This window comes from Cyprinodon variegatus, unplaced genomic scaffold (assembly GCF_000732505.1).
Source record: "Cyprinodon variegatus isolate N-32 unplaced genomic scaffold, C_variegatus-1.0 Scaffold9, whole genome shotgun sequence".
NCBI lineage: Eukaryota > Metazoa > Chordata > Actinopteri > Cyprinodontiformes > Cyprinodontidae > Cyprinodon > Cyprinodon variegatus.
The window spans coordinates 1817411-1832739 of NW_015150462.1; the positions used below are offsets into that span (position 1 = coordinate 1817411).

Below are 15329 nucleotides of genomic sequence, written 5' to 3' on the forward strand. Positions count from 1 at the left end.
GCCAACCATTCAAGCAATTTTATTTACTCTTTTTTGTTAAATTAATAATCGATACTTGGCGTCAAGAATCGATGCAGTAGATCATGAAAATTAGAATCACGATGCATCATCATGACGATTATTTTGCACACCCCTAATTCCTACACTTTCACACTTTCAAATCAGGGATGTAAATTAATTTCCTCACTGGCAGAGAAATACAATCTTTAACCAAAAGATAAGCCAACCCATTTAAAACTGCCTTAGAGCAGCTAGTGTTGGAAAACTTGTGAACAGAGGCAACTTTTAATTTTATTTAACATCTACTATTGGAAATTTGTCATTCAATAAAACTTTCTCTTATTGCGTTTTTGAAAGATCACTAAAGCGATGAGACATACGAACAAAAACATGTAAAAAAAAAACAAAAAAACATATTAGTCGTTTACTAGTTTGGTTCGCCTTAACCTGCCTATGAGTAGATAGTGAACTTTTGTCACTGATGCTTTTGAGTCCTTAAGAGTCAACTGTTCCGTCTAACACATTTGGTTTACAATTTTTAGCCAATTCTCTTTTGTTGGTAAAAGTAAACAAAAGTTCCCGTAAATATTTAGTTTCCCTTAGCACCTTTTCTTTCTTTCAAGTATACAGAAACCCGCATGTCTCGGGTGTATCACTGCCCAGAAATCTGACAAGGACATTTTTTTCCTTCACATTTAAGTTCAACATACGGTTTCATTTAATTAATTCTCATTCAAATTTACTTTTTTTTTTTTCATTTTCTTGTCTAAAAATTGTTCTTAGAAAAAAACGCCACATTCATTCTTTATTCTCTTATTTTATCTGAGGCTGATGTTTTTGAAAAATAGAGCACAATTTCCACCAATTTCGCTGGTGCTTCAACACTATCTGCTCAGGTAACTGTGCTATTGTGTTCTAGAAATTAAATGGGACTTCCTGGTTAAATGAATAAAATGCATTTCTTGTATCTAAATTTAATACATTTTAAGGGTACGGTGACCAGGGAGGAGCAAACCAACATTACAAAATCTAAAAAACTTTTACAAGTACTAAAACAAATGATCATTTCAGAAAAAAAAATTTACACTTAAATTTTTTTTTTTTTTTACAAGTTTTGGAACATGTAAAAAAATTTTTAAAATGTAAATTGTTTTTCTGAAATGATCATTTGTTTTGGAACTTGTAAAAGTTTTTTAGATTTTGTAATGTTGGTTCGCACCTCCCGGCCACCGTATAAGGGTCATTAACGAAGGTCTAAAGAGCCGCAGGTTGCAGAGCCCTGGGTTAAACCAAAGCATTTTTACAGTTACAGAAAATCTACACTAGAGGGCGATAATGATCAATTTATAAATTATAGTTTCTTGCTTTGATGTTTTAGCTTCTGCAGTCACTACACTTATGCTACAGTATAAATGTATCCCTCCAAAAAAAAAAAATAAGACTTAAAGAAACACTGTATATTCAACTATAGTTAATGCCTCAGAGTAACAGAAACTTTATAAACAATCATAATCGTAAGTGACAGACGAGGGACATGATACTGTTTCCATTCAATAGATGTATATGAACAAACAATGTCTTAAGGATTAACCTCAACATCTGTATCTCAGTTTGCACATCTGCACATCAGCTATCGCTGCTGCATTAAGAGCCACAGTTGTTGATGTGCTGCATACGTTTCTCTACACTAGGGGGGCTGAAGCTTTGTTTGACCTAGTTGCTAAAAATCCCACGAGAGAAAAAAAACTCCAGAAACATGTTTACAGATGTTTTAAAAATAGAAATGTATGAAAAGGAAAAGAGGAAACGCACGTAGTCCGGAAAAAAATATCAAACACTTCAGGAAAATTTGTGCATTGTTTAGAGGCATGGCATAGAGAGGTGAGGTTTCCAATCACAATAAAAAAACAAAAACATTTAACGGATTTCACTTAGTTGTGCATTTCATTTAAAATAAACTAAGAAAAACTCAAATCTAATGAGAAAAGGAGCCTTAATGTTGTTTCACCTGGACTTTATCAGCGTCTTAACCTCTTAACATCCACCTCATTTTGGCTAATCCTCGCCTATTTTTCATACCCAAATGGAAAAGCAAATACTTGAGGAACTGTAAGCCCAAATTACATGTGCAATGCATTATTTGAAAGCTAACACCCTCTAGTTTTGTAATATATAAAATAAAATTGGGTGACTAGAACACATACCAACCTGCATCAGTTCAAACATAACTCAAATTCAAACAAAACCCATTCTCAGAAATAATAGATCTTCTTTGAACAGCAGTAATATATACATTCTTGACAAAAGGCAGGTTTTATTGTATTATATTTGTTCTATATCATGTCAACCACAAACGCAGAAAATTTCAGACCTCTAGCTATAACAGTTGGGCTGTTGGGCTTTGAACTTTTGGTGTCAGCTCAATGGCTCCACCTGCTGGTAAAAAAAAATTTACCGGTGGAATTTTATGCATTCTGAATTATTACCCCCACTTTCTTTGAAGCATCTTTGAGGGAAAAACACATCAGAAGTCAATCACAACAAAGACAAGTGTGCCATTTTGCACTTGATGGTTAACAGAAAAATGTTTATTATAAAAATAAATTTTAAATAAATTCCCATCTTGATGTAGTTACCAAAGTGCTACAGTCATGGGGGAAGCCTATTGTCCAAGCAGAGTTCTGGATCCAAATATATTAATGGAAAGTTGAGTGGAAGGAAAACCTTGTAGAAAAAAAATGTCACAGAAGCAAACATTTCATCGAGTGGTTTATGAGGCAAATCTGGAGAATATTTAAACTGTATGAAGCTGTTAGCCACTTCTTAAATATACCAAGAAGAAAACAGACAGGATTGTCGAGAAGCTGTCCAAAGTTATGTTTTAAGCTGAAAAGGAGTCCTGGAGAAGCACAGAATGGCTGGTCCTTGAAGATCAATGTCAAGTTTCCAGTCACTGATGATCTTGGAAATTCTCTGCTTGCGTTGATCCTTTGGTTCCTTTTCATCAAAACAAGGTGAGTCCAGTTGTCTCCTTTCTTCTGTCCTTTTTCAATTCATCCCATTTAAAATGCACACTTTCTAATCAACGCAGCTAGATGGAGCTTTAGCTTCTGAATTATTTCTCTTCCATTTCTTTGCATCTGGAGATGCTCTTACAGCATTCCCAAATAAATCCCTTTATATCAATATATAAATACATTTGAGTATTTTTGAATTTAAAATGTTGAAAGCAAAGGTTTGGTTAATTAATTTAGCCCGTAAACAAGTTCATAAACAATTCTTTACGTTTAAAAATGTGTTTTTTATGATATTTGGGCAGTTCCTAAATCAGTATTTTAAAGCAAAGACATTTAGCTTGACGTTTATTAGCGACCGTTATAAAGAAAAAAAACTAATATTTAGAAACCAAAATGTAATTTAAGAAATTTATTAGATCCCATGATTGATTGTTTTACATACCAGAGGTTTGGATGTAAATTGGATTTTAAAATCCTTCTGATCCTCATTTATTGCTGTAACCTTCCCTATATCTAACAGCAAGTAGAAGCAGCGTTTGGCATCTTCCAATCCTGAGTCCAGGCAAAAATATTGCCTTTTAATGAGTTATGTCCCACCTTCAACGTTTGGAAAAAACACCATGACACGTGATCCAGCTGCAGTCAGTGGCTGCGGTTTTGGTCCCGATCGTCATTTTGGGATAAACGGAGCAGCTCCTCGATCCTCTCCACGTCTTTGGTGGCTTCTTCTGGCCGAGCAGTGACGTTCAAGCTGTCAATCAGCTCATCAGTCATCTGCAAACGGGCCGTCCTTATCAGAAAAAGGAAGAACCAAACACTATTCTTAGTCCAACATCTTATTTGTGTTATAAAAATTTAAACCAAATAGTTTTTTTTTCTACTTTTTACATTTTATTTTGGTTTTTGCTCTATGTGGCGTTTTCAGTCAATCCTTTAAGCAAGTAATTCCCTAATTCTGGGTTGAGACTAAAGATCGCCACATACAGATTTTATGAGGCCGATTCGCGTTATTTTGACAGTCTAATTTTTGATATGTGCTGCCAATTTTTGGGCCGATTCGTTAGGCTGATATTGCTTTTTCTTTCTTCATTTACATTTTAAAAAATGACACCATAATAAGAAATGTAGGATGAGTCTCAATTTAAACAAAACAAAACAAAAAAAGATTCATTTAAAAATGAAAAAAACAAAAACAATAATCAATACAAGTGGAGGGAGAGGCAATGCATGCACTTTATGTGATCTCAAGGCATGGCTGCCAAATTAAATAATGAATAGTTAAAGGGATCCACGTATTTTTCTGATAACAATTGTGGTTTTTAACCAACCAATATAGGATCTTGAGATCCACCGCAGTAATTAAATTAAAACATTTACATTAAAGTGTTTAAAGATATAAATGAATCACCTAAAAAGTGACAAAACCACTACTTCAAATGATGATGCTGTTTGCAACATTACCCCACCCATGACTGATTGGTTGTGTAGAAATATTTGAAAAACGCACCAACAGTTCGGGTCATGAGTCGACTCTGGTAGCAGGTACTTTTTCTTACCATTCTGCTAGCTTGAGCTCGTAGAGCTCTCGTCGCTCTCGCCGCCTCCGTTCTCTGAAGGTTTCTCCAGTCAGAGACTGCAAGCCGACGACCACGGCACCAACAGGAACCCTGTGGAGACATTTCAGCAGAAAAATAAGCCTTTTTTAAAAGATGCTGTGAATTTAACCTCTCAACATCCACCTTATATTGAGAAATTCTCACCTATTTTGCATTCCCAAATGGAAAAACAAATAACTTAGGAACTAAAAACCCAAATTAAATGTGCAATACATTATTTGAAAGCTAACACCCTCTAGTTTCTGAATATATAAATGAAAATTGGGTGAGTAGAACACAGACCAAGCTGCATCAGTTCAAACATGACTCAAAGTTGTTTTTTTTTGTCTCAAAAATCTTTTTTTGAACAGGAGTAATGAAGAAATGCTTAAAAAAGGCAGGTAACCACAAGAAAAGAGGTTACTACCTGCAAAATCAACAACAAAAAAACTTAAGGGCTCTGCTGCAGCACTGCTAAGGATCTACTATGCTGATTATTTCTTCTTAAAATCATAAATATTAATCATAATCTATTAAGACAAGACATTCTTATATGAAGCTGAAAATTTCAGGTTTCATCCAAAGAGTTCATTCTAGTTAAATAAAACTAACCGCTGATTCCTTCCACTTTTTGTTTTTTGGAACCATCGCCCAGAGATCTGGAGCGTGATGCGTTAGCTTCACTGTCCTGCTCCGTTTCCATCTCACCTCCTTCAGCCCAGACTGGCTGGAGCTGTTTGCACACAAACGTCCAGGTGGCTGCCCGTCAGCCACATAGAGAGGGGGACGCTGCAGTTCAGAGCCAACAAGCGATGACTACAAACAATCCATTCCTCTATTGTGCCAATAAAGTCGTTATGCCCTCTATTAGCCCAGTGAGCTCAACAACAACAGATGAGGACAGATGATTAAGACTCCAAATTTAAATCAGAAGAGGAGAGTTTAGGAGGCAGAAGTTATGGTCATGGTGTCCACGTTGAGAGGCAGCTGATGCTTTGGCTGGCCTTTTCAACTCCAGTGCCCAAAAAACATGGCCAACTGTGGTGCACATGAGTCCCTCTGGCACAGTGAACAGACTTGGGAGCAGGATGGAGGGGTGGGCAAAGGTACAGCTGGGCAGCAGAGGGTAGCTGGGAGGGGCGCAGCTGGCTGCCAGAGCTCCCACTACTCTCACAAGCATGAGTGAACATACAAGACTCAAACATAAGGATGTAAGTAGAAGTAAACATTAAAGGTTTGTGTGGAGCCACATTTTGCACATTTACAGACGGATCTTCACCTGTTCCTTTAAATGGGGCTGTGCAGAGGAAAATGAGAGGCCAACCTTACCCCAGCACCGCTCCGATGATGCTTCCAGCCAGCAGCCCTCTCAGGCCCAGGTTCAGCCGGTAAAGGCCTACAGTGACAGCTGCTCACATAGACAGTTTATCATCAATCAGAGCTCAATGCACTGGAATAAACACAAGAAATAAGATTTCCACAAGGCTAAAGATGGGTTTAATTTCTACAGGTTTTATCAACATAATTTGCTTTAATATTAAGTAATTTCTCCCAATTCCGGAATAGATCAAGTTAGCATGTTAACATGTTGTTCTTTCAGTATTTTTTGACTATAAAGATCAAAGTAATCTTCACGCTCCCTGAGCCAATTGGAGCTCAGACTACTCACCTCCAGCTGCGACATAATTACTGAGGGCATCTTTGTCTCTGTAGACGGACAGGCCAGTGCTCACAGAGCTAAAAGACAAAGGAAAAATAGACACACTTAAATAAGGGTTGACTTATTATTTTTCAGCACAGCATTATCTTTTTAAAATATTCACAACTTTTGAATTTTTCCACATTAAAAATCAAAAAAAAAAAAATTTATTTGAAAAAGCTGCCAGATGGCGTGATTTTTGTCCACCTAGCGGTAATTTTGATGTAGTTACCAAAACGACAAACGGCTGCATTTATTTTGTCAGGGAAAACTAATCCTGAGTCAGTTAAAAGTCAGGGAATTCTGAAATGATGTCAGACTGTGGAAACCCTGTATAAAATAACTATGTATAATGATTGTCTAGAAAAGTCACATTATATTAATACTGTTATCTTGTATAAACATACTGTGACTCTAAAATAAAAGTTATTCATTTGTGACATTGACTTCCATCTTGTGATTTATTATTATTTTTAACCGGTCAAGTTTTTTTTTAGATTTTTAACATTACAATTTATATTTTTCCAAGCACACAACAGTTTAAAGTAAAGTTTAGTTTGAAAAGAATGTGCAGGAAGGATTGAAAAGCATGTTTACACGGTAATGTAGGCTTGAGTTCATTATCTGACGCATGCATATACACACCAGGAACCTGGAAACGTAAAAAATACTGAATTACAAAAAACATAAACATGTTTCATTGATATATATACAAAAAGGACAAACATTATACTGGGCAAGTAAAACTTGTTTTTGGGTAAATGAAATGTGAAAGTCACTTGCCCAAAGGGCAACTGGTAAAAATCTTTAACGTCAACCCCTGAAAACGTTGGACAATTTTACAGAGGTCACTTGATGTCATACCATTTATTGTTGACTTTTCTTCTACGTTTTAGTGATATCACTTTACCAACGCTTTTTTAACATTTGCAATAAAAAACATTTTAATAATAGAATTTATGATTTATGCTGATATTGCCTTGGGGAAATATCGGTATGGGTCAGTTCTAAATGCTGCAATATTGGTACCGATCAGAAATGAAAAGGTTGCAGCGGGATATACCTAGTAATAATACTGAAAGGCGTCGAGTTGGGCACACTGACTCATGCCCTATGGTTATGCCCTAAGGTTCAAACATTTTGGAAAAGGGTTCACGAAATTATTACAGAGGTCATTGGAGTGGATTTTGACTTCTGCCCCAGTCTTTACATATTAGGTAACCCTAAACCCTTGACCGATATTGAAAAACCCCTAGCTAATTGGATTCAGACAAGTATAATGATAGGTAAACGGATGATAATGAGAAAGTGGAAAGATGCAGAGGGCCCAGTATTTCAGGAATGGATGACAGAGCTAAGCAGAGTAGCTGCTTTTGAAAAGATATCCTTTAGATTAACAAACGATATTGATAGAAATAATGAGAAATGGGGGTCTGTTTTTAGGTCTATACTCATTTCAGGGTAGCTAAGATTTTAAATCTGAATGCAGTGATCATTATGACTTGGGTTGGTGTATGGAAATAAAGATTGTGCTGGACTGGGCTCATCTCAAGATATGGTCACTGAAAGACTACCTGGGGATTGGGAATTTTAGAGGGGACAATGGGATGTATAGCATTGTGGTGGTTACCTCTGTTTAAGATATGGAGCAAGGATTGAGCTCAACTGTCTTGGAAGTTGGTAGTTTTTTTTTTTTTGTTCTTGTTGTTATATTGTTTGTTATTTTTTACTCTATGTTCTGTCATATGATCGTGTATTCAGTTTCACCCTGTTTTGTTTACTCCTCTCTTAAATGTTTTGTAAAAAATTGGGCCTAAAAATCAATAAAAGTTTAATCACAAAAAAAAAAAAAAAAAATACTGAAAGGCGTCAACTTTTCATATTGAAACGTTTTTGATGAGCCTCCATTAAAACCTGCTGAACAATCAATCAACAGAGTACGATTTTGCTCCTCCTTCATTTATTAGCCTGATTTGCCTTCAACAGTCAGGGGCTGAGATGCAGACAGAACGTGAAACAATGGTAAACGGTGCCAACGCTGGGTCAACGTGAACACCTATTCATATTGATCACCAAGTGTTTTTCTTCTCGAGAAAAACTTGTCTGGTTAAGCATTTACTTTTTTTCTTTGCATATGCAAGTTACCAGGTTACGACTCCGTTAAAAGACGCTAAAGGTGCTAAAAATGCTTGCTGTGATCAGGCTCACCGATTATGAAGCTGTAAAAAGTGTCCCTTTGTGTTGCATGTAGAAAACCCTCTATTAATAAACAGGTGTCTTCAGCTATCTCAGTTCCTGTCTAAGTGTTTATTGGTTTTAATGAGAGCTTAATAACATACATCCGGTATGATTAAAGTTTTTCTATTAGTCAATCACGTAAAATCCCAAATAAACACTTAAGTTTGAAGGTGAAATGTGAAAATACAGTTAAATATTGTTCAATGAAATTAACCTATTAAGCCTTTAAAATAATGTTGGTATAAAACAATGAATTCCCTTAAATTCTTAGAATAGTTAAGCTCTTCCACTCACCTGAACAAAGTGACTATCAGAGACACCCTCCAGCTCCATCTCCATCCGTACCGCAAGAAACCTCGGATGGCGGCATTGTGAGCTGAGCGCTAAAGGTTGGAAACAAGGATGAATTTAGAGGAATATGTTTCTTGACACATTTTTTTTTCCGCAAATCATCTAAAAAGAGGCTCAACTTTAATTTTCTGCCTAAATTAGTGGGACTTAGGATAACACAAAATAATTAATAGATTTTGATATTAAAACAATGTTGATGTGATAAAAACTTCACATCTGGTCCCTAAAAGCATGTTTAAATTTAATAAACAGAACAGATAGTCAGGATCATTCACACTGAGAATTTCACCTACCACTGCTTCCACGCGACTCGTGTACACCTCCGCCTGGCTGATCTGGATATACCTCTGCCTGGCAAAGCGTGCAGCAGGCAGGCCGCCGTACACAAAGCCTGTGATCGCGCCCAGGACGCCACATTTGATCACCGTGATGAGCTCCTCTGGGTGTTTCAGAGTCTCACTAGGACAAAAAAAATTAATAAATAAAAACATACCGGTATACATAATCTTTAGAGATATTTTAGGTTTCCTGACTATTGTACCACACAATTGACATTATTTACATTAATCCAACCTCTCTTTGTTCATTTGAACGACACTGCCACAGTAAGTAGTCTGTATAGTGCTGGGTTCTTTCCAGAAATTAGGCTTTTATGTGTTTTTCACCTTTTTAGATCCTTTAATCCATCTTGGACAAAAAAAAAATCACGTCAAAAGCAGGACTCTGGAAAACCTGACTAGATAATTAGGAGGCAAATCAGCCAATTGGATTCTGGTGTGCTGAAGCACAGAAATCTCAAAGGTGTGGATGGAAAAAAAGGAAGGCAAGGAGTAAATTTAGGAAGTAAATTGGGATGGACGAATTGAAAGTTGGAAAAACCAGAGGAAAAAAGGAAGGACAAAGCTGGTCAGATAGAAAGGATAGTAAGCCAAAAGGTGGGAATAGCAATAAGAGCACAAGGGCTGGTATGACTACATCTACAATCCCTTCCTTTTCAGGCATTAATAATTGCAGAGGAACAGGGCTGGCAGCATAAAGCTGAGAAGACACACGGTGGTGCAGAAAATAATGGATTTTTACAAAGTTCTAATCCAGAATAAGCCTTTAACCATTTTGCCAAAAATCCTAATTACTATTATTTCAAACACAATTTTGCTTTTTTGATTTTCCTTTTCAATAACTGCAAACATGCAGAAGTTTCACTTCAGTGTTTCATCATTTTCAATGACCTTGAAACCTTTCTTTTCCAGAGTTAATTGTCACAGGACTACAGTTACTACTGTGTACAGAAGCGTTTAATTTAACTCTCAGGCAGACTAGCTTCAACAGGGACAACATTGCAGAAACTGAACATGTGCTTTCTGTTTTATCACCAGTTTGAGACCATTTTATTTGAGAAATTTTTTTAAGAAAATCACACTGGAAATTCCACTTAGTCAGCTGCAGCCAATGTAAATAAATTAACAGCATTTATTCCCCTTTAGATTAAAGCCATATTTGAGTTTTAATTGCCAACGTTCTGAAAAAAAAAATCCCTTATTTTAAACTGGTCCAAACAATTTAGTTTTTATTGAAATAAGCTGAATTTTAAGAGAAGAAATTTACAAAGTATATTTATTCTACTCGTCAATAGGATATTAGCAGCACTACATTTCCCTATAATCAGCTGCTTGCCTCTATAAAAGTCGTAACTAATATACCAGGCATCCCCAAAGTCGATCCTCGAGGGCCGCTGTCCTGCAGGATTTAGAGGTTTCTCTACTTTAGCACAGCTGATTCTGATGATTGCAGTTCAGCAAAACCCTGTTAATCAGCTATCAATGTAAATCAGCTGTGCTGAAGCAGGAAAACCTCTAAAACCTGCAGGACAGCGGCCCCCGAGGACCGACTTTGGGGATGCCTGTAATATACCATGACTCCAGTCTCCCACTTTCAAACTTCAGAAGTTTCAGATGTTCAGAAAATGCAATAAAAGACCTCATATGGGTCTGGGCCTTTATCATAGAGCAGAAGTTTGAAAGTATATCATTTATTAGGCCGTCTCTAAAACTGTAACTAGAGGCAAACCCACTTTAAGCGTGTTATCTCCATCTTAAGGGCAGGAGAGACAAATGTCTATTGTTCTTACTCTTATAATATGTGACCAAAATTGAGTTCCTCTGCAATTTGAAAATTTCACTTTGTAAAATCTTGATTATATTAATTCCCCACCCTAATTCAGCACAAATCTTTGACTTTTCTGTATGTCATCAAAAAGTTTGGTTAAAGAAAAAAATTAAATATCATTAATATGTCTCAATCTAAACATATTAAACAACTGAAGGTTATATAAGAAAGCAGATACCAACTCTCTATCAAAGAGGTCCTTGATGCGCTCCCATCCAGTGTCAGGAAATTCTGGCTTGCAAATGTTCTTTGGCAGAGTGCTGGGTTGAGGCACGGCTGCAGGAGCAGGACTAGTGGTGGAAGAGGAGGAGGAGGGGGGCATCTGCCCGGCAGCCACATCAGCTGCATCAACCCTGGGGATCAGGAAGCAGAAGAAACGAGGCATGGCAGTCTGGATGAGGCCCTGCAGCGGACCCGTGCTCATCACCCCCCCTCGGGGGCTGGAATCTGCCTGTCGTCTGTGCAGAGCGAGGCTTTTCCTCTGCTGCTCTGGATGAATCATGCTTCAGCTGGCGGTGGGCTGTAACACAGAGGCAGAAAGGCACGGTTATGGGCTGAGATGCAGTTTTCAACTGAAAAAAAAAAAAAATCACCTTGAGGCAAACAAAACCATAAGAGAGTTACAGAACACAAGTTGCCACACTAAGTAGCTATTAAATACTGCTGCAGTATGAATAAATTAAAAAAAAAAAAAACACAGGAGAGAGACTCATAGAGCCTGGAGCAAAACAAAAAATAAAAGTGACCTACAAATATGTTTGAAAATTTGCAAAGGCATAGGCTCACCTTAAATTTTAAAAACCTATCATCCTAAAAGTAGAATTAAAAATGAACTGCGGTAAACGGAGGAGGTGTTGTGGGATTGTAATTAGCCCCCAACAGGAGAGCTGACTGAGCCAGTTAGAACCATAACGATGCATGTCCGCTAATTTACTCCAGTGGATCATCATTCTGATACCTGATGGGTCTGAGCGGGTTTTTATTGCCTTCCTCAGACCCACGCTTTAACAGGCTGAAGCTCCAGAGACTCACAGAATGCAACAAGCTACACAACGCTTATATTATGCATGATATAGAAAGAAAACCTCACAAGAAGGAGAAAAATTGAAGCTGAAGTGCAGCAGCTTTAGTGTGACGTGGGGGGCCAGGGATGTGGAATGACATTGATGAAGCAATTTAAGATTTCCCATCTTAACATATATTTAAAAAGTATTTTAAGCAAAAAGTACTGGTAATCTACACACAGTACAGTACCTTATATTGTGGCCGATGGCTCCCATTATTGTTTAGATCTTTACATTTTTGTTGAACTGTGCAACGACTAAATGCAGAATTGTTACCCTTACAGTATATTAATCTCAGTGCTCCTCACCACTAGTTAGAACCTAAGAAGCCTCTTGGATGAGAGGCGAAAGGTCTTCTAGAAAACTTCATGTCCTTTTGCCTTAACTGAACTTTTCAAGAATTACTAAATTAAGTGTTTTCTATTTACTATGTTATCTATCCTTTATAAACTGATTTGGTTTGATGGAATTTTTCCTATAATAAAAATTGTATGGAAGTCCAACTTTTGACAGTATGATGATTCAGGGTGGCGATTTTGTGTTTTTGTTTCTGCAAAGTAGTTTGTTTTGCCATCTATATTTAAAAGTGTTTTGTTTCCTTGTATGTCTGGGTCCCTGATTATAAGCAGTATAGCTTCTTGATGAGTCCAATTTTACTTATAGTTATTTTATTTTTACTTAGAAGCATAAAAATGTGGTTAAATTGTCAAAAAGATTGTAATCTATTATCTATTTTATCTTATCTATTTATTGGAAAAATAATCCTGTGAAGATAGATCACAGCTGCAAACCTACCAGGTCTGAACTGATGTCATGTAGAGTGAAAAAAAAAATGAAAAAAAAACTTGTGGTTACTCTGGAGGAGATGCAAAGGCACACAGCTCATGTGGGATAATCCATTAACAGGCCAACATTAAGGCCTGCTGCAGCTCATAGGAAGAAAGATTGATGCAAAACACTTAAAATTAAGAGGTTGGTTAGCTTTTATCATCATATGACAAATGTTCATAAGTCACCTTTCCTTATTTTTATTAAAAATGTAAATAACATATAATTCTTAATTGGCGCTAAGCTATCCTATTAAATCTTAACTGCATTGGACTTTATATTTAAGGGTCAATAGGTATACAATATTTAATTGTAATTACATTTAAACGGAAAATTAAATCGACTTACTCTTGTACAAGTATTACGGTTCTGTATTTCTAAATGATGTACCGTAATACTAAAAGGCTCGCGCAGCAGCGGTTGTAATTAAGCTAAAGCCCAACACCTGCGTCAGGTCACCTGCTAGCTCGGTTACTGTGGGGAAAAAAAGCCCCTATATAGCAACCTTACAGCTCTATTTAAGTCTTTAAAGGAAAATAAATGATTTAATTAGTTAATTTTATAATTAACTTACATAGTATCCTCGACTGAGGTGTTTAGTTACCTGTGTTAGCTTCCCATTAGCTTCTAATAAACAGCTGCGAAGGAATACTGGAGCCAGAAAGAGTAGGTCTTGTTACGGGAATACATCCAGAAAAAAAAAGTATTTTTTTCTCGTTGTCCTTCAACTGGTCATTCTGCAGTGACTTTCTCTCAACACAACTACCACAGCACTGTAACACAACCCCTGACCCCGGATCAGACGAGTAGAGATGCAACAGTGAACGCTAGCGCCTCCTACTGGATGGAGGACAGTTTTGATAAAACACACAAAAAAAAGTTTTTATGCAGATTTCCAGTCATGGTTATGTCCATGTATGTTTAGATAACTGGATTGCAAAATACAAGACATTAAAAGGAGAACAATAGAAATTTGATTTTCATTTTAAGATAAAAAATAATTTAATTAATTAATGTTTTATGATGTTAAAACAGTGACATAAATATCACTGTTTTCTAGTAAATATTTTCTGTCACGCTTAATCCCAGTTGGGGATGCGAGGGGTGCTGGTGCCTATCTCCAGCTGTCTATGGGCGAGAGGCGGGGGTCAGGTCACCAGTCCATCACAGATACAAACAATCATTCACATTCACACACACCTAAGGAGAATTTAGAGAAGCCAATTAACCTAACAGTCATGTTTTCGGACTGTGGGAGGAAGCCGGAGTACCCGGAGAGAACCCACGCATGCTCAGGGAGAACATGCAAACTCCATGCAGAAAGACCCCCGGCCAGGAATAGAACCCGGAACCCACTGAGCAGCCACATTAGCAAAACTTCTAGGACTAAAATAAATAAGCCATGAAAAGGTTTGAAAAGGTGCTTTAACTTTGCCTCTTTTTAATCTTTTTTTTTTTTTATAGCTACTGTGAAAAGATACATATTTAACTATCCCATATGATCTCATTCATTGCCTTAATATAAACAGAAAAATGTAAACATGTGAAAGTTGAAGGCTCTGCTACCTGCTACAAATCTATAAACTGGACAAGAGTGGTAAAAAGTAAATGTGAGAATCTATATTTATGCTACATAAATAACAATTTTTCCAAAAAATAACACAAGAGATTAAAGTGTTTGCTTCTATATAAAAAAATAAATAATGCATTGTTGGAAAAATTGGTTTACTTAAAGGTTAAGAGAGCAGGAAGTTAGCTTAGGAGTTAATGTGAGCCACTTTGTATGTTTCACTGTCATCCAGTAGATCCCGGTGTTCAGAACCAAGAGGCATTTAAAGAATTTGTCCTTATAACACAAAGAATCTGAAAGGCACCTTTAAAAGATGCTCCATGTCATTTTAATTCTGCAGTCAGTTTTGTGCAGCAATTCTTATTTCTAAAGCTGGAGCTATGGAATGTATTTCCATCTGAATATTGACCAAAAGTTAAGAGAACTTGGGTCCCAAACCCGTTTAAGTCGAACAACAGCACAGTATTTGAATTAGTTCACATTAAGAGCAAAAAAATAAAAAATAAAAGTCATTTCCAAGTTGAAACTTCTTTTTTTATTATTTTCTTAAAATTTACTATGATAAAAGGAACAAACTGTGACACAACCAACATTGTTAAAACAATGATCATAACTTCTTTGGTCAAATCAAGTCCCAAATGAGCCACAATAACACGTTCAAATCAAAGAAAAACAAGCATGTATATAGTTGACAGGACGGTGCGAATACTACAACATATTCTTTATAATCCTTCTTAAGTGATGTGATCAATCACCTATAAACACCAACCCTGACACCTATTTTAGCCAAAAAAAAAAAAA

At 36.6% G+C, this 15329-nt stretch overlaps 1 protein-coding gene across 1 annotated transcript; it reads right to left on the minus strand.

Moving 5' to 3' along the window:
• Nucleotides 1-3431: 3431 nt before the first annotated feature.
• timmdc1 (translocase of inner mitochondrial membrane domain containing 1) lies at nt 3432-13744 on the minus strand. Its single transcript, XM_015378225.1, has 8 exons — nt 13563-13744; nt 11249-11586; nt 9194-9359; nt 8844-8932; nt 6282-6349; nt 5942-6020; nt 4574-4684; nt 3432-3807 (listed from the first exon to the last, which is right to left on the minus strand). The coding sequence occupies exons 2-8, from the start codon at nt 11566-11568 to the stop codon at nt 3660-3662; spliced, it is 981 nt and encodes a 326-aa protein (XP_015233711.1). The 5' UTR covers nt 11569-11586; nt 13563-13744; the 3' UTR covers nt 3432-3659.
• Nucleotides 13745-15329: the final 1585 nt, after the last annotated feature.

Excerpts from the sequence above, each read along its gene's own strand:
- timmdc1 (XM_015378225.1), bottom strand. The coding sequence starts at position 11,568 with ATGATTCATCCAGAGCAGCAGAGGAAAAGCCTCGCTCTGCACAGACGA. Across the intron at positions 8,933-9,193 it reads CGAGTCGCGTGGAAGCAGTG|CGCTCAGCTCACAATGCCGC; the intron begins GTAGGTGAAATT and ends TCCAACCTTTAG. Across the intron at positions 3,808-4,573 it reads GAGCTCAAGCTAGCAGAATG|GACGGCCCGTTTGCAGATGA; the intron begins GTAAGAAAAAGT and ends TTTTCTGATAAG.